This window comes from Aegilops tauschii, chromosome 3 (assembly GCF_002575655.3).
Source record: "Aegilops tauschii subsp. strangulata cultivar AL8/78 chromosome 3, Aet v6.0, whole genome shotgun sequence".
In the NCBI taxonomy this organism is placed as follows: Eukaryota; Viridiplantae; Streptophyta; class Magnoliopsida; order Poales; family Poaceae; genus Aegilops; species Aegilops tauschii.
Window position 1 is genome coordinate 419,552,336 of NC_053037.3, and position 18,230 is coordinate 419,570,565.

The window sequence follows — 18,230 nt, forward strand, 5'->3', positions numbered from 1 at the left end:
GGACGACCGGGGGGGGGGGGGGTGAGCAGTAAGGAGGCGGCCGGAGAATAGTGGCGGCGCCGGCAGCGGGGTGGGGCGAGGGAGAGCGCGTGGAGGCGTTTGAAGGCGAATGGAGTGCTAGTGTCCCCGAAAGGCGGGCCACAGGGAGGACAAGGGCGTGCGTCCAGTCCGTCCGCGCGATGTCTGTTTTTACCCCAAACTCGGCGCAAGTTTGGGCCGGGAATGAGTCGAAAACGGACGAAATCCGAACATTTGTTCGTTTGCGGCCGCACGTTGCGCCGCGCTATTCGTCCGTTCTACCCCAAACGAACGCTGGAGTTGGCCTGATACTCCATCTCACGTATTACGTGCGTGCAATGCAGGTGTCCTTCGCGTGCCAAGAAAGAATGAAAGATCTTTCGGTCGCTCCTGGACCTTGACCGGCAGGAGTCGTCAATGCCTCAATGATAGGAGGAGGAGAGCCACGTAGACGTACTGGCACGTAAGTATTTACCGCTACCACCTTTTGCGCTCCGCACGTTACGGCGGGGGCTCATGGGTAAAGTCTGGTCGTCAAGTAGTAGAAAAATGATGAAAGACACGACATGGTTCAAAGGAAAGGGAAAAGAAAAAGAAAAGAAAGACCTACAGTGCAGTGCGTAGATTATGATGCGGATGTCCTAGGTAGGCTCGTAGGCGGCCGGTAGGGAAATGAAATGAAATGCAATGAGCTACCGGGGGCAGTTTGGTCCGAGCCAAAAATCCAACGGCCAGTTCTCCGGGAGGGAGGATGCAATGCATGGAGGAGGGAGGAAGAACACTCACTCACCGTCTCACTCCACAGACCGGAAAGCATTTAACCCAGGAGGGAGGAGCCCCCGAGGATAAAAGGAAAAGGTTAGGGGGAAGGAAAAGAGAGGCACCACCACGGCACGGCACGAGAAAGGCTGGCGACTCCAGTGGTGTAGTGGTACGCTAGCAGCCAGCCGCAGTATCTCTAGCATCGTAGTGCCGCGGATTGCTCTTGCCGTTCGCACTTCACCACCATCACAATCCCCGCAGCCTTTTTCCTCAACAGATTTCGTCCGGGCTCCTGCAAAGGGGCGCTGAGGCTCTTGAGTGCTGTGCGCGGCGGAAGCAAGCCCCCGTCCGGTTGTCTTCTTCCCCCGCCAGAGGACAAGGAGCGGTCACAAGGGATCACCGCCAGGGCCGCCGTGCGCTGCCTTCATAAGCGAGGGAGGGAGGCAATCCTGTGGAGTGCGGTACAGAGCAGCGGCGTTTCTTCTTTCTTTCTTCTTCCTCTCGTCGACGGTGCGAGGCCAGCAAGGGGAGATGTCGGAGGTGAAGCCGGAGGAGATCAGCCACCCGGCCATGGAGCAGCTCCAGGGGTTCGAGTACTGCATCGACTCCAACCCTCCATGGGGTGAGTGCCCGTCCGTCCGTCCAACCTTGTTTCTGATCCACCCAGCTTTGCTGCATTTTCGAGTCTTCGAGCTACTCTGTCCGGGTTCCACTCTGAGGCGTTTCTCTTGTCTTGTGTTCTTCAGGGGAGGCCATCATACTGGGCTTTCAGCACTACATCCTGGCGCTGGGCACGGCCGTCATGATCCCGGCGGTGCTGGTACCCATGATGGGCGGGAGCGACGTGAGTGCGCCTCTGCGTTTCTTGATTCGCGCCATCCTCCATGGATTGGCGCCTGCCGTCACAAGTTTCAGCTCCAACAATGTCTGATGCTGTTCTCGGCTCGCCATCTCCGATGGGTTGCAGGGAGACAGGGTGAGGGTGGTGCAGACGCTGCTCTTCGTCACCGGCATCAACACGCTGCTGCAGTCGCTCTTCGGGACGCGGCTGCCCACGGTCATAGGCGGCTCCTACGCCTTCGTCATCCCGGTGATGGCCATCGTGCAGGACTCGTCGCTCGCGGCCATACCCGACGACCACGAGGTGACCAATCAATCATTCATTCACTTTTACTTTCTAGTATCTGCACATTCAGAAGTTCTTTAACGGTAGGGTCTAATCAAAATCATCTTTCAGCAGAGGTTCCTCCAGAGCATGAGGGCCATACAGGGGGCACTCATAGTGTCCTCCAGCATTCAGATCATCCTTGGTTACAGCCAGCTCTGGGGTATTTTCTCCAGGTAACCACGCACTGTCAAGTAGTTGTATTAGTAGTGACATGTTGCGTGCTACATTTACATATTACTTCAGTTTTGCTTACTGATGGATTGGTCATGGGTGTAACTTTCAGATTCTTCAGTCCACTGGGAATGGCGCCGGTGGTTGCGCTTCTCGGTTTTGGTCTCTTCGAAAGAGGATTCCCTGTGGTATGGCCTGCTCTGTACCTGATTCTTCATTTGGTGTTTCTCAATTTGGCCACAATAGCAAACTCTGTATATGTGCGTGTTCTCCTAGAAAGGTGGCACGTCGTTCAGCATTGGTACTTACTTGATACTGTGTATATCAGGTTGGGAGATGCGTTGAGGTTGGCCTGCCAATGTTAATCCTCTTTGTTGTGCTTTCCCAGGTTTGAAAAGCAACTCTAATCATCCAAGTCTTTGCCAGTTAAACTAAAATGAGTCCTTATTAGAAGTTCAGCATTGCTAACTAGTGCCTTCTTGTTTCTTATCAGTATCTGAAGAATGTACAGATAAGAGAGATCCCCATACTGGAACGATTCTCCCTGTTCATTTGTATCGCATTGGTCTGGGCTTATGCTCAAATCCTCACTTCTGGTGGCGCGTATAATCATAGCACCGAGGTTACTCAGATCAACTGCCGCACTGACCGTGCCAATCTGATCTCTTCTGCCCCATGGTTAGCCCCTTTGCCAATTTTCCCAATATAAATCTTGAATCTTCTTGACCTCTTGCGTGTACATGAAAATGGTTCATCTGTACTGTGCATCCTGTTTTTTTATCTAATAACTCTAAAATTAGCTCTTCAGTTGGAAAAATAATAATCTATTTTAAAGAGTATTACTTATTATTCGGTTGAGTTTCATACTGATATGATTGTGCTGACCTTATTCCAGGATTAAGATCCCATATCCCCTGCAGTGGGGGGCACCAACCTTCAGTGCCGGCCAATCGTTCGGTATGGTGTCTGCGGTTTTGGTCTCGCTAATAGAGGTGACATCCCTAATTGCTCGTTGACAGCAGCCATTTCTTCTATGCAACTCTTAGTCGTGATCTTAACAATGTCTCCGTTGAACAACAGTCCACAGCTTCTTACAGCGCTGCAGCTCGGCTTGCAAGTGCAACTCCACCTCCAGCCCACATCCTGAGCAGAGGCATCGGGTGGCAGGTAAATATCATCTTCGAGCCCTGGTTGTTTTATTCTTCTCTGTTCTGAATGCCGTTCAAAACTGAAAACTAATTTTACTCTAATAAGAGATTTGATGAGTAATAATGCTCTATGCAACAGGGAATTGGCATCCTCCTTTGTGGCCTCTTTGGAACAGGGACCGGCTCCACTGTCTCAGTGTACGTTACACAAAAGAAATTCATGATATACGAAGAAGCATTACAAAAATGTTTTTCCAGCCTTGATTGATACTGTCGGGAACAAATGCAGGGAGAACGTGGGGTTGCTAGGATCAACCAGGATCGGGAGCCGACGCGTTATACAAATCTGTGCTGGCTTCATGATCTTCTTCTCCATGCTGGGTGAGTTATCTGAACTGAACTGAACTGTCTTCAGAATGATGATTTCTTGTACTGAGAAACAACACAGTATCTATCCCTGAAGAGAACACTCACTCTTCTACCATGTGCAGGGAAATTTGGAGCGCTGTTCGCCTCCATCCCGTTCACCATCTTTGCCGCGGTGTACTGCGTCCTGTTCGGACTAGTTGGTTGGTTACCCCGCCCCATCTGCTGATACGATTACTATGTGCATTTGATTGACAGTCTGGTTAATCGCTGTTGGCTTTTTCTGTGTGTCTGCAGCCGCGGTGGGGCTCTCCTTCTTGCAGTTCACCAACATGAACTCCATGCGCAACCTGTTCATCGTCGGCGTGTCCATCTTCCTTGGCTTGTCCGTGCCGGAGTACTTCTTCCGCTACAGCATGGCTGCCCAGCGTGGTCCTGCGCACACTAAAGCTGGATGGGTCCGTCTCTCTCTCTCTCTCTCCCTCGCTCATGGCTCGTAGTGGTCAAAACATCTTCTTGGCGTGCCTGAACTCCACTTTAACATTGTGACCCTGACATGTATGCATGCAGTTCAACGACTACATCAACACCATCTTCTCGTCGCCGCCGACGGTGGGGCTGATGGTGGCCGTGTTCCTGGACAACACGCTGGAGGTGAAGGACGCCGGCAGGGACCGCGGGATGCCGTGGTGGGTGCCCTTCCGCTCCTTCAAGGGGGACAGCCGGAACGAGGAGTTCTACAGCCTGCCCTTCAACCTCAACCGCTTCTTCCCTCCCTCGTAAACGCTCGAGGGATCATAAAAGGACGCAAGGAAGAGAGCACATGGTTGGTTTCTTGGCTGATGCGATCGTGTGTGCCTGTTCGAAGTGTTGTTGAGCAGTGGAAATAGTAGATGTGTATTACCTCTAGCTGGTCATTGTTTCATTCGTTCATTTTCTTCGTTATCTATATCTATATGCTTGTAGATCGGGGTGGGGAGGTGCCGGCTCGGTGAACCAACCCTGTGATATACTAGTAGTTCCTGTTTTTGACCATTCCGCAAACAAGATCATGTATGTGGCCTACCGTGGTGTGATATAGTAGTACCTCCCTCCCCAAATGCTCAATGGAGAGCTCGGCCTCCATGGAAGCCGAATTTGAAATGATTAAAATTCAAATATACACATCTCATAAAACTTTGAAAAAAAATACACATATATGTAAAAGACATGCACAAGTTTGTAAATTTTCAGGATGAAATAAGTTAAAGTGAGTGCTAGACGAAAACATTTCGAGGCTTTTTAAGTAGATGCACTATTCTCCCTGAAAGTCCATGATTTTTTTCATAGTCCTGAAATTTTACACACATCACATCCTTGTTTACTTATATAATTTTTTCAGATTTAATTGAGACTGAGAACTTTGAATTTTCAAAAATTTCGATGCCTTTTGACACAATAAATAAATAAACCGGCATCCATTGAGGTCGAGCTCCAAAGCGCCCCACTCTACCCCCTTCCACTATCTAAGGCGCCTAAGCTTTTGGTGATGATTCTCACATGATGTCTAAGAGCAACTCCACTCGTTCGCCCCCCAGCGCATAGGCCGGCGCTATTTCGGAGCCTCGCCCGACGCTTTTTAGGCCCTGGGGGCGATCTAGGTCCCAGCCACGCCCCCAGGTGCCGCCCCCAAGGCGTCGTAAATTCAAACTTGTCCATTCCCGCTACCCAAAAACGCCACAAGTCTGGCGATCAACGCCACAAAGTACCGGCGATCGGCATCACCTTGCCACAGTTCGACGACCAATAAAAAGTTCGGCGTTCAAAAGAAATGACGCGTAGGCAATGCATCAAACGGCGGTGTTGGCCTCCGGCATCGGACTAGCGGGAGTCGACGTGCGCGGGTTGGTCGGCGTCGGCGCGGCTTCTGTGCTGGGCGTCGTGGAGGCATCGTCTGGGCTTGGCGGCGGCGTGGGAGTTAGGCGCCGCCGTCGACGGTATCTGGTTCAGGATAAGGCCACGCTTTGCTAGGTACCACGCCTTGACCTGCTCGTCCATTGCCGACATGTCACCCCCACCAGGAAAGCCAGGTCGGTGTTCCTCTTCTTCGCGGTGACGTTGGTCCGGAGCAGGTCGAGCTTGACGGCGCTGTTCGTCATCAACGCCGACCATCGTGCCTCGGTTTTCTCTTCCCTCTGGGCGGCGCGGGTCTGGGCGTGGGCGATGCAGTGCTCGATGGACTCTTGCAGGCGGGCGGTAGCCGACACGGCGTCCTTCGCCGACTTAGCTCACTTGTTCCCGTCCGGGCGCCCATCGGACGTGCCCGGCGTCGGCGCGTCCGGCTTGTACGTCTCCTTGGCCTTGGTGAGGGTGCGCCGGACTTCTGCCCACTTCTCGCACTTCTCGATCCGGGAGAACACGTGGAGGTACTTGAAATCTTGGTCGGTGCTGCTGTCCTGGCGATACATGGCGAACATCCACACCATCTGCGCCGAGGAACAACAGTCGGCGGCGCACACGGCGAAAGAATGACCGAGAGACCGGCGTCATACCTGACCCTCGATGTTGGCGCCACTCTCCAGGCGAGCCGCGATCTCCTCGACGACCCCATGCCATTTGTTGCACTCCGTTTGGATGAGCGCCCAGTGATTCGCCATGGCCTTCAAGCCGCGCTGCATGTGGACGCCCTTGAAGTAGGGGTCGACCAGCTTGCGCTCGTCGAACTCGGACTTGATGCGCTCCCAATACGTGTCGACGTTTTGGTTCGTGCCGGTGATCGGGTCGAGGCAGACGATTTTCCACGCTTCGGCGAGGCACTCGTCTTCTTTGGACGCCCACTTGACGTGCAGCTCGCCGGTCCTGGCCGCCCGCTTCTTCTTTTTCCCTTTCCTTGCCGGAGCAGGCGCCAGCTCCTCCTCCTCCTCCTCTTTCTCCTCCTCCTCTGGCTCCTCCTCGCCGTCCATGTCGCTGTTGAGGTCCATCGTATCCTCTTGGGCAGTGAACCCGGGGGAGGCGGCGGCGGCCGAGCCGATCGTGATGATATCGTCCATGTCGGCCTCCGTCGCGTCGGTGTCGCCGAGATGCGACGAGGAGGCTTGCGAGAAGAGCAGCACGCCACGACACAGAGGTGGCGTCGGGGAGGATGCGTAGGCCGGCGGCGAGTAGGTGTACGAGGGGTACTGGATGCCGGCGAACGCAGGCGAGGGCGTGCGCTGGGCCGGGTGACCATGTGGAAAGGTGATGTTGGGGTTGAACCCGCCGTGCGCGTCGCCGTCGGCGTAGCCAGGCGAGGGCGTGCAACCCCAGGGGTGTGGCGACAACGAGAATCCGGCCGGAGACCCGATGCTCTGCTGGCTCCAGGACGCGTACGGGCCGTGGCCGCCGGGTGGATTCATCATCCTCGCGCGAGACGCCTCGGCTTGTCCGGCCGCGCGATCTGCTTGCTCCGCCACGGCCGTAGCCGCCGCCACCAGCGCCGCCCTGTCCCAGGCCTTCTTGGCGTTGGCCCTGTTCCGCCGGTCGGTGGTGACAGCCTCCGGGTGCTGAACTTCCGCCTTCCAATCGGCGTTAGGCATGCCCGGGGGCTTGGACGGCGGTGCCCTCTGCTTCCTCTGCTTCAGCTGGGTGGTGGTGGTGGCATTGGCATCGGTAGCGGCGCGGGAGCCATGTACTTCTTCGGCGACATGGCGGTCGGATGGAGGGGAGGGGAAGGACAATGGCGGGAGGAAGGGGGGATGGAGGGAAACAGAGGGGGGAAAAGCGGGGGGGGGGGGGGGGGGGGAAGGGCCTTCTCTCGCCGACAGAGTAGACCCACACCCCTTTTCGCTTCGGCCGCCCCCCAGGCGACCCCCGGGGCCTCGGGTTCGGCTCGGGTTCGCCGGCTGTTATTTCGGCCCAAACCGGCGATAAATAAGATCCTGGGGCACGACTGGGCCGATTTTCGGGCACCAGCGCTAAAAAATCGCCTTGGGGGGGCTGTTGGGGGCGCGGCTGGAGTTGCTCTAAATCTCTAAGAGTATATTTGGTTTGTGCCACAATGGCATTGGTTGTTTGGTTTGCAGCCTTAGGGCATCTCCAACGCTCACTCGTAAATTTGCTCCGGCATCCGTCCGCGGACACTGAAGCGGGAGGCGGTCATCCAACGCGGTCCGTAATACATTTCAACCACCGTGTGAACTAACGAGATGAAATTCATGCAAAACACCGGATTTCATATAAACCGGACCAAATCCATTACATTTCAGACATACTTAACCTAAAAGCAGAGCTCGTCCTGGAGGTATAATTTCAGACATACTTCAACTAATCACCTAGTATAATGCCGGCCGCGGCGGATCTCCATTCCCGCGACATGGCTACCCTCCATGGCTTCGGCCTCCGCCATATCTTCCTTATGTCCGACTGCGTCTCTCATCGGAGTGGCCATGCTTAAGCTGGAGGGGAAGAGTGTCTACTCCGCTTCCCTATGTTGAATGGTACCTAGTGATACGTCTCCAACGTATCTACTTTTCCAAACACTTTTGCCCTTGTTTTGGACTCTAACTTGCATGATTTGAATGGAACTAACCCAGACTGACGCTGTTTTCAGCAGAATTGCCATGGTGTTATTTTTGTGCAGAAATAAAAGTTCTCGGAATGACCTAAAACTTCACGGAGAATATTTTTGGAATTAATAAAAAATACTGGCGAAATAATCAACACCAGGGGGCCCAAACCCTGTCCACGAGGATGGAGGGCGCGCCCCTGCCTCGCGGGCCCCCTGAGGCTCCACCGACCTCAACTCCAACTCTATATATTCACGTTCGGGGAGAAAAAAATCAGGGAGAAGGATTCATCACGTTTTACGATACGGAGCCGCTGCCAAGCCCTAATCTCTCTCGGGAGGGCTGATCTAGAGTCCGTTCGGGGCTCCGGAGAGGGGAATCCGTCGCCATCGTCATCATCAACCTTCCTCCATCACCAATTTCATGATGCTCACCGCCGTGCGTGAGTAATTCCATCGTAGGCTTGCTGGACGGTGATGGGTTGGATGAGATTTACCTTGTAATCGAGTTAGTTTTGTTAGGGTTTGATCCCTAGTATCCATTATGTTCTGAGATTGATGTTGCTATGACTTTGCTATGCTTAATGCTTGTCACTAGGGCCCGAGTGCCATGATTTCAGATCTGAACCTATTATGTTTTCATGAATATATGTGAGTTCTTGATCCTATCTTGCAAGTCAATAGTCACCTACTATGTGTTATGATCCGGCAACCCCGAAGTGACAATAATCGGGACCACTCCCGGTGATGACCGTAGTTTGAGGAGTTCATGTATTCACTAAGTGTTAATGCTTTGGTCCGGTACTCTATTAAAAGGAGGCCTTAATATCCCTTAGTTTCCAATAGGTCCCCGCTGCAACGGGAGGGTAGTACAAAAGATGTCATGCAAGTTCTTTTCCATAAGCACGTATGACTATATTCGGAATACATGCCTACATTACATTGATGAACTGGAGCTAGTTCTGTGTCACCCTATGTTATAACTGTTGCATGAGGAATCGCATCCGACATAATTCTCCATCACTGATCCATTGCCTACGAGCTTTTCACATATTGATCTTTGCTTAGTTACTTTTCCGTTGCCACTATTACAATTACTACAAAACTGCTACTGTTACTTTTGCCACCGTTACCGTTACTTCCATACTACTTTGCTACAAAATACTTTGCTGCAGATATTAAGTCTTACAGGTGTGGCTGAATTGACAACTCAACTGCTAATACTTGAGAATATTCTTTGGCTCCCCTTGTGTCGAATAAATAAATTTGGGTTGAATACTCTACCCTCAAAAATGTTGCGATCCCCTATACTTGTGGGTTATCAAGACTATTTTCTGGCGCCGTTGCCGGGGAGCATAGCTCTATTCTTTGAGTCACTTGGGATTTATATCTGCTGATCACTATGAGGAACTTGAAAGACGAAAAAACCAAGATTTATCCCTCAACTACGAGGGGAGGTAAGGAACTGCCATCTAGCTCTGCACTTGATCACCTTCTGTTATGAGTAAATTTGCGACACCTACACATGCTATTGATTCTGATAGGTCACATGTTATTGATGATGCCACTTCTGCTATGCATGATACTTATGATGAAACTACTTCTATGTTTGATACTATTGTGCCATTAGGTGAATTTCTTGATGAACAACTTGCTAGGGCTAGAGAGAATGAAATTATTGAAACTGATAATATTGATGAAAGTGATGATGAAGATTCTCCCCCTAGATATGAATTGCCTGTTGTGGCCGAGGGTTATGTTATGGATGAAGAAACTGCTAGAGATTTTCTTGCCTGCAATGACAGATATGATCTTAAGAAATTATTAGCTATGCTGAAAGAAAAATCTTTGAATGCTAGAATGAAATATGACCCTGCTTTTGCTACTTCACCTATCTGTATTTCCGATAAGGATTATGATTTCTCTGTCGATCCCGAGATAATTACTTTGGTTGAATCTGATCCTTTTTATGGCTATGAATCTGAAACTGTTGTGGCACATCTTACTAAGTTAAATGATATAGCCACCCTATTCACTAATGATGAGAAAACTCACTACTACTATATCCTTAAATTATTTCCGTTCTCATTAAAGGGTGATGCTAAAGTATGGTTTAATTCTCTTGATCCTGGTTGTGTGATATGATTTATTACTTCTCTGCTATATATTTCCCTGCTCATAAGAAACAAGCTGCCTTAAGGGAAATATATAATTTTGTGCAAATTGAAGAAGAGAGTCTCCCACAAGCTTGGGGGAGGCTTCTCCGATTACTTAATGCTTTGCCTGACCATCCTCTCAAGAAAAATGAAATACTTGATATCTTTTATAATGGACTAACCGATGCTTCCAGAGACCACCTGGACAGTTGTGCTGGTTGTGTTTTCAGGGAAAGAACTGTTGATCAAGCTGAATTGCTATTGAATAATATGTTGAGTAATGAAAATGATTGGACGCTTCCTGAACCAACTCCTAAGCCAACTCCGAAGAAAAGGGGTATTCTATTTCTCAGTCCTGAAGATATGCAAGAGGCAAATAAATCTATGAAAGAAAAGGGTATTAAAGCTGAAGATGTTAAGTATTTACCACCTATTGAAGAAATACATGGTCTTGATAACCCGACACAGGTAGTAAAGGTAAATTATCTCTATAGATTTGATGAAGGTGATATTCCTCGTTATAAGTCTGCTAGCCAATTCTTAGATGAGTTTGATAATTTTATTGTTAAACAAGAAAACTTCAATGCTTATGTTGGTAGACAATTGCAACGTAATGCGTATACGATTGAACACTTGAGTGATTATATGTCTAGAGTTAAAGGTGAACTTAAACTGATTCGTAAGCATGCTTCTATGGTTACCACTCAAGTAGAACAAGTGCTTAAAGCTCAAAATGATTTTCTCAATGAATTAAAAGATAATAAAAATGATAATGCTGTTAGAGTTATGACTAGAGGGGGTAAAATGACTCAGGAACCTTTGTATCCTGAGGGCCACCCTAAGAGAATTGAGCAAGATTCTCAGAGAACTAATGTTGATGCACCTAGTCCTTCTAAGAAGAAGAAAAAGAAAAATGATAGGACTTTGCATGCTTCTAGTGTACCTGTTGTCGACACACCTGAGAATCCCAATGATATTTCTCTTTCTGATGCTGAAACACAATCTGGTAATGAACATGAACCTAGTGATAATATTAATGATGATGTTCATATTGATGCTCAACCTAGTAACGACAATGATGTAGAGATTGAATCTGCCGTTGATCTTGATAACCCACAATCAAAGAATCAACGTTATGATAAGAGAGACTTTGTTGCTAGGAAGCACCGTAAAGAAAGAGAGCCATGGGTTCAGAAACCCATGCCCTTTCCTCCTAAACCATCCAAGAAAAAGGATGATGAGGATTTTGAGCGCTTTGCTGAAATGATTAGACCTATCTTTTTACGTATGCGGTTGACTGATATGCTTAAAATGAATCCCTATGCTAAGTATATGAAAGATATTGTCACAAATAAAAGAAAGATACCAGAAGCTGAAATTTCCAACATGCTTGCTAATTATACTTTTAAGGGTGGAATACCAAAGAAACTTGGAGATCCAGGAGTACCAACTATACCATGCTCCATTAAAAGAAACTATGTTAAAACTGCTTTATGTGATCTTGGAGCCGGTGTTAGTGTTATGCCTCTCTCTTTATATCGTAGACTTGATTTGAAAAAGTTGAAACCTATTGAAATATCTTTGCAAATGGCCGATAAATCAACTGCTATACCTGTTGGTATTTGTGAGGATGTGCCTGTTGTGGTTGCAACGTTACTATTTTAACGGACTTTGTTATTCTTGATATTCCCGAGGACGATAGTATGTCGATTATCCTTGGTAGACCCTTTTTGAATACTTCAGGGGCTGTTATTGATTGCAAGAAAGGCAATGTCACTTTTCATGTTAATGGTAATGAGCATACGGTACACTTTCCGAGGAAACAACCTCAAGTCCACAGTATCAATTCTATTGGAAAAATTCCAACAATTACTATTGGAGGTTTTTAATTTCCTCTTCCTACTGTCAAGAAGAAATATGATATTCTTATTGTTGGGGATGTGCATATCCCCGTTGAGGTAACCTAGTGCTATTCGAAAATTCTCCGGTTTCATGCGATTCGGAATGAGTTTGTTAACAAGACTTGATCAACCTTGTTAGTGGATTCCTTTTGATGAGCATGATATGGATGAAGTTAGAAAGCACAACCTTTTTACCCTCCTTTTACTTTCTGTTATTAGATTAAATAAAGCAAAAATAGTATTTTCTGTCTGTTTTCTGAATTATCCTTGCAATAAAAAATACCCCAAAAATAAAAGTTCTCCAAATGTCCCGAAAATGAAATATGATTTTTTGTAGAATATTTAAGAATTATTGGCACTGAGAACACACCTGGGGGCCACACCACCTGGCCACGAGGGTCCAGGGCGCGCCCACCCCCTGGGGCGTGCCCCCTGCCTCGTGGGCCCCTCGTGGCCCCCTCCACTTATTCCAGCACCCACACACTTCGTCTTCCTCCAGAAAAAATCACCACACAGCTCAAACTCGTGTTCTAGCTCGTTTTGCTGCGATTTTTGATCTCCTTGCTCAAAGCTCCACTCACAAAACTGCTTTGGGGGATTGTTCTTCGGTATGTGACTCTTCCAATGGTCCAATTAGTTTTTGTTCTAGTGCTTTATTTATTGCAAATTTTTGCTGCTTAGGTGACCCTGTTCTTGAGCTTGCATGTCAAATTTATATGGTCCCAAGTAGTTTTAATGCATGATATAGCCTCTAGGCACTTGTGGGAGTAGTTGATATCAATCTTGTTGAGTTTGGTTCACTTTTATTTTGAGTCACTAAAAATTTCAGAAATTTTTTAGAGGAAGAAATATGTTTAGGAAAATGTACCAAGGTGGCTCCTCAAAGAAGCAAGGACCCAGGCCCGCGATACGTGAGCCGGACTATGAACTACCAAGAGAAGCTCAAGTGCGGCCTTGTGAATGGCCGTCGGAGGATTTTATGGTCCAAGCAGGAATTAAGGAGGAATTTGACGCATATGTGCGTAATGCCGATCTTGAGGGCTTCATGTCAGATAAGTGCCCCCAATATTACCACCTAACTGATTCTTTTGTGAGGAGGTTTAAATTTACATCATCACGCAATTCTCACGCTGTCCTATTTGATCTTTATGATAAATCTTATACCATAGACCTAGAAGATTTTAATACTGCTTGTAAACTCCCGCAGTGGGGTAATGTTAGTGAACCTCGCAAATCTGAATTTAAAGAATTTCTTGCTAGTATCATTGTGGGGGAATCTAGAGAAATAACACAAGCTACCATAGGGAGCATCCATTTTCCTGCCATACATTATTTTGCTCTCTTTATATGTGGATGCATAAACGGTAAGGATGAGGCATGTCACATGTGCGTTCCCGATCTTAGTGTTCTCAAGAGTGCTGTATTAGGAGATAAACAATATAACTTGGGGGCTATTGTTGCACGAAGGTTGCATCATAACAGTATTAGTGGAGATTTGTTTGGTGGAATTTATGCAACCCATGTAGTTAATTATCTTGAGATACCCATACATGAAAATGATATGGAATTGCCTCCTGTTTATTTAGATTATAATGCTATGGTTCGCCATCAGTTTGTTGAGAGGAATGAACAGTTCCTCCAATACCGACTAATCTTTGAGAGACGTCGCACTGTCCATGTTGCTCTCCATGCTCCTGCTTTCTTTGACTTTCAGACAAAAGGGAGATATATTATAACCAGTGAGGAGGCGAACGAGTATGAGAGGAGGACGGAGGCAGCTCGCCTCCAAGCTGCAGCTCATCAGGCAATAGCTGTTGCATCCCAGTATGACCCCAGCTTCAACTTTGGGTATCTGCCAGACCAGCTGTGGCCATAGACCAACTTAGGCCAAAAAGCCTAAGCTTGGGGGAGTACGTATTTCTCACCGACATTACATTCATGTTGACACACTCATTCCAGTTGTCGGTGCTCATACTTTTTCATTGTACTATCCATGCTAGTTTATTTTATTTTCTAGTCTTCTTCTTGTGTGTTTGAAAAACCTTAAGAAAAATCAAAAAATAGTTGTAGCTTTTAGCTAGTTTACTTTCCATGCCTGTAGTAGTAATAATTAAAAAGAAAACCCAAAAAGATTTCTTGTTCTTCTTTTGTTTGTTGGGAGCTTTCCCGTGTAAATAGTTTCATTTCTTTTCTTTTGGGGTTCGAGAGGAGAAGACCATAATGAAAATGTTGAGCGGCTCTTATATGCATTATTGTTGATTTAACCAAGAGCCCATATTACCTTGTCTTCTCCCTTGTATTAAATGCTTGCAGATTCCAGCTTAGCCCAATGCACGTGCAGTATTATTATTATTATTCACACCGTTCGGTCGTGCAAGTGAAAGGCAATAATGACGATATATGATGGACTGATTGAGATGAGAGAAGCTGGTATGAACTCGACCTCTCTTGTTTTTGTAAATATGATTAGTTCATCGTTCCCGAGTCAGCCTATTATGAATGAAACATGTTTGCAATGACAATTAGAGATTATAGTTGCTTATGCCATGCTTAATTAGCTAGGAGTTTATAATGGTTTACCGTGCGTGCCAACATGCTATTAAAATGGTTATGATGTGGTATGATAGGGTGGTATCCTCCTTTGAACGATTCGAGTGGCTTGACTTGGCACATGTTCACGCATGTAGTTGAAACAAAATCAACATAGCCTCCACGATATTTATGTTCATGGTGAATTATATCCTACTCATGCTTGCACTCAGTGTTGATTAATTTTAATGCATGTTCATGACTATTGTCGCTCTCTAGTTGGTCGCTTCCCAATCTCTTTCTAGCCTTCACTTGTACTGAGCGGGAATACTGCTTGTGCATCCACTTCCATAAACCCCAAAGTTATTCCATATGAGTCCACCATACCTTCCTATATGCGGTATCTACCTGCCGTTCCAAGTAAATTTGTATGTGCCAAACTCTAAATCTTCAAATGAAATTCTGTTTTGTATGCTCGAATAGCTCATGTATCAACTAGGGTTGTCTATATCTTCCATGCTAGGTGGGTTATTCTCACGAGGAGTGGACTCCGCTCCTCATTCACGAGAAAATGGCTGGTACCGGGATGCCCAGTCCCATGCTTAAATCAAAATAATTGCAAACAAAACTCCCCCAGGACTGTTGTTAGTTGGAGGCACCCGTTGTTTCGGACAAGCCATGGATTGATGCTTGTTGGTGGTGGGGGAGTATAAACTTTACCATTCTGCTTGGGAACCGCCTATAATGTGTGTAGCATGGAAGATATCGAGATCTCTTGGTTGTTATGTTGACAATGAAAGTATACCACTCAAAATATTATCTATCTTTGTTTCAAAACTTGAGCTCTGGCACCTCTAAAAATCCCTGCTTCGCTCTGCGAAGGGCCTATCTATTTACTTTTATGTTGAGTCATCACCCTCTTATTAAAAAGCACCAGCTGGAGAGCACCGCTGTCATTTGCATGCATTACTATTAGTTTACATTGAGTATGACTGTGACTGGATCTCTTTTACCATGAATTACAATGTTCAGTCAGTCCTTGATCTTCAGGGGTGCTCTGCATTTATGTTTTGCGGTCTCAGAAAGGGCTAGCGAGATATCGTCTTGTTATATCATATTATGATTGTTTTGAGAAAGTGTTGTCATCCGAGATTTACTATTATTGCTCGCTAGTTGATTATGCCATTGATATGAGTAAACATGAGACCTAAGTGTTATTGTGAATATGGTTAGTTCATAATCTTTGCTGAAAACTTGAATGCCGGCTTTACATATTTACAACAACAAGAGCAAACATAGTTTGTAAAAGTTTTTCTTTATCACTTTCAGTTTATCAACTGAATTGCTTGAGGACAAGCAAAGGTTTAAGCTTGGGGGAGTTGATACGTCTCCAACGTATCTACTTTTCCAAACACTTTTGCCCTTGTTTTGGACTCTAACTTGCATGATTTGAATGGAACTAACCCAGACTGACGCTGTTTTCTGCAGAATTGCCATGGTGTTATTTTTGTGCAGAAATAAAAGTTCTTGGAATGACCTGAAAGTTCACGGAGAATATTTTTGGAATTAATAAAAAATACTGGCGAAAGAATCAATACCAGGGGCCCACACCCTGTCCACGAGGGGGGTGGGCGCGCCCCCTGCCTCGTGGGCCCCTGAGGCTCCACCGACCTCAACTCCAACTCTATATATTCACGTTCGGGGAGAAAAAATCAGGGAGAAGGATTCATCACGTTTTACGATACAGAGCCACCGCCAAGCCCTAATCTCTCTCGGGAGGGCTGATCTGGAGTCCGTTCGGGGCTCCGGAGAAGGGAATCCGTCGCCATCGTCATCATCAACCTTCCTGCATCACCAATTTCATGATGCTCACTACCGTGCGTGAGTAATTCCATCGTAGGCTTGCTGGACGATGATGGGTTGGATGAGATTTACCATGTAATTGAGTTAATTTTGTTAGGGTTTGATCCCTAGTATCCATTATGTTCTGAGATTGATGTTGCTATGACTTTGCTATGCTTGATGCTTGTCACTAGGGACCGAGTGCCATGATTTCAGATCTGAACCTATTATGTTTTCATGAATATATGTGAGTTCTTGATCCTATCTTGCAAGTCAATAGTCACCTACTATGTGTTATGATTCGGCAACCCCGAAGTGACAATAATCGGGACCACTCCCGGTGATGACCGTAGTTTGAGGAGTTCATGTATTCACCAAGTGTTAATGCTTTGGTCCGGTACTCTATTAAAAGGAGGCCTTAATATCCCTTAGTTTCCAATAGGACCCCGCTGCCACGGGAGGGTAGGACAAAAGATGTCATGCAAGTTCTTTTCCATAAGCACGTATGACTATATTTGGAATACATGCCTACATTACATTGATGAACTGAAGCTAGTTCTGTGTCACCCTATGTTATAACTGTTGCATGAGGAATCACATCCGACATAATTCTCCATCACTGATCCATTGCCTACGAGCTTTTCACATATTGATCTTTGATTAGTTACTTTTCCGTTGCCACTATTAGAATTACTACAAAACTGCTACTGTTACTTTTGCCACCGTTACCGTTACTTCCATACTACTTTGCTACTAAATACTTTGCTGCAAATATTAAGTCTTACAGGTGTGGTTGAATTGACAACTCAACTGCTAATACTTGAGAATATTCTTTGGCTCCCCTTGTGTCGAATCAATAAATTTGGGTTGAATACTCTACCCTCGAAAACGTGCTAAATGAAAAATGGACAAAAATCCTCGCGGCCGAGGTGGACCTAGAAGCTCGATGCACGACGGCCAAGTCGTGCCCACGATGGCGGCTGCTTCCTGACTTCGATGACGAGGCATCAAATAATGAGCAGGTCACACACGACCACACATGCCAGGCTGACCGTCCCCGTAGAGGGCGAGACTGGCCAGCAGGGGCAAATAAAGAACCCCCTGCAAAAAACCGCCCTAACGGCAAGAGTCCGGTCGAATTTCCTGAGCCCTTCGATTTGCGTGATAAGATACAGGCCATAAATCCCCTTCTCGGTCCATTTACTAACTAAGGGAGCGTACGCCTGAGGGAGTCCTGGATTAGGGGGTCCTCGGGTGTCCGGACTATTTGGTATGGGCCGGACTGATAGGCCGTGAAGATAAAAGCATAAGACTTTCCCCCGTGTCCGGGTAGGACTCCCATATGCGTGGAAGGCAAGTTTGGTGTCTGGATATGTTATTTCCTTCCCCCACAAACCGACTCTGTACAACCCTAGACCCTCCGATGTGTATATAAACCGGAGGGTTTAGTCCATAGAGACTATCATAATTCTGATAGGCTAGACAGCTAGGGTTTAGACTACGCCTCCGAAGACATCAATTTTTGAGAACCAAGGTATCAATCCAGTAGGAGGTTACACACAAGTCGCCTTATACCTGCACAAACAAATAAGAACCTTGCAACCAACGCGATAAAGGGGTTGTCAATCCCTTCACGGCCACTTGCAA

The 18,230-nt window shown here is 47.0% G+C and overlaps 1 protein-coding gene across 1 annotated transcript; it reads left to right on the plus strand.

The window, feature by feature from the left end:
* The first annotated feature begins 830 nt into the window (after positions 1-830).
* On the plus strand, positions 831-4,698 carry LOC109753706 (nucleobase-ascorbate transporter 2). The gene is made up of 15 exons (XM_040404238.3): positions 831-949; positions 1,058-1,402; positions 1,527-1,624; positions 1,748-1,924; positions 2,021-2,121; positions 2,232-2,307; positions 2,448-2,507; positions 2,613-2,797; positions 3,015-3,111; positions 3,200-3,286; positions 3,407-3,465; positions 3,557-3,648; positions 3,759-3,836; positions 3,931-4,091; positions 4,204-4,698. Exons 2-15 carry the CDS (start codon positions 1,312-1,314, stop codon positions 4,414-4,416), a joined length of 1,575 nt encoding a protein of 524 aa, XP_040260172.1. The 5' UTR covers positions 831-949; positions 1,058-1,311; the 3' UTR covers positions 4,417-4,698.
* Positions 4,699-18,230: the final 13,532 nt, after the last annotated feature.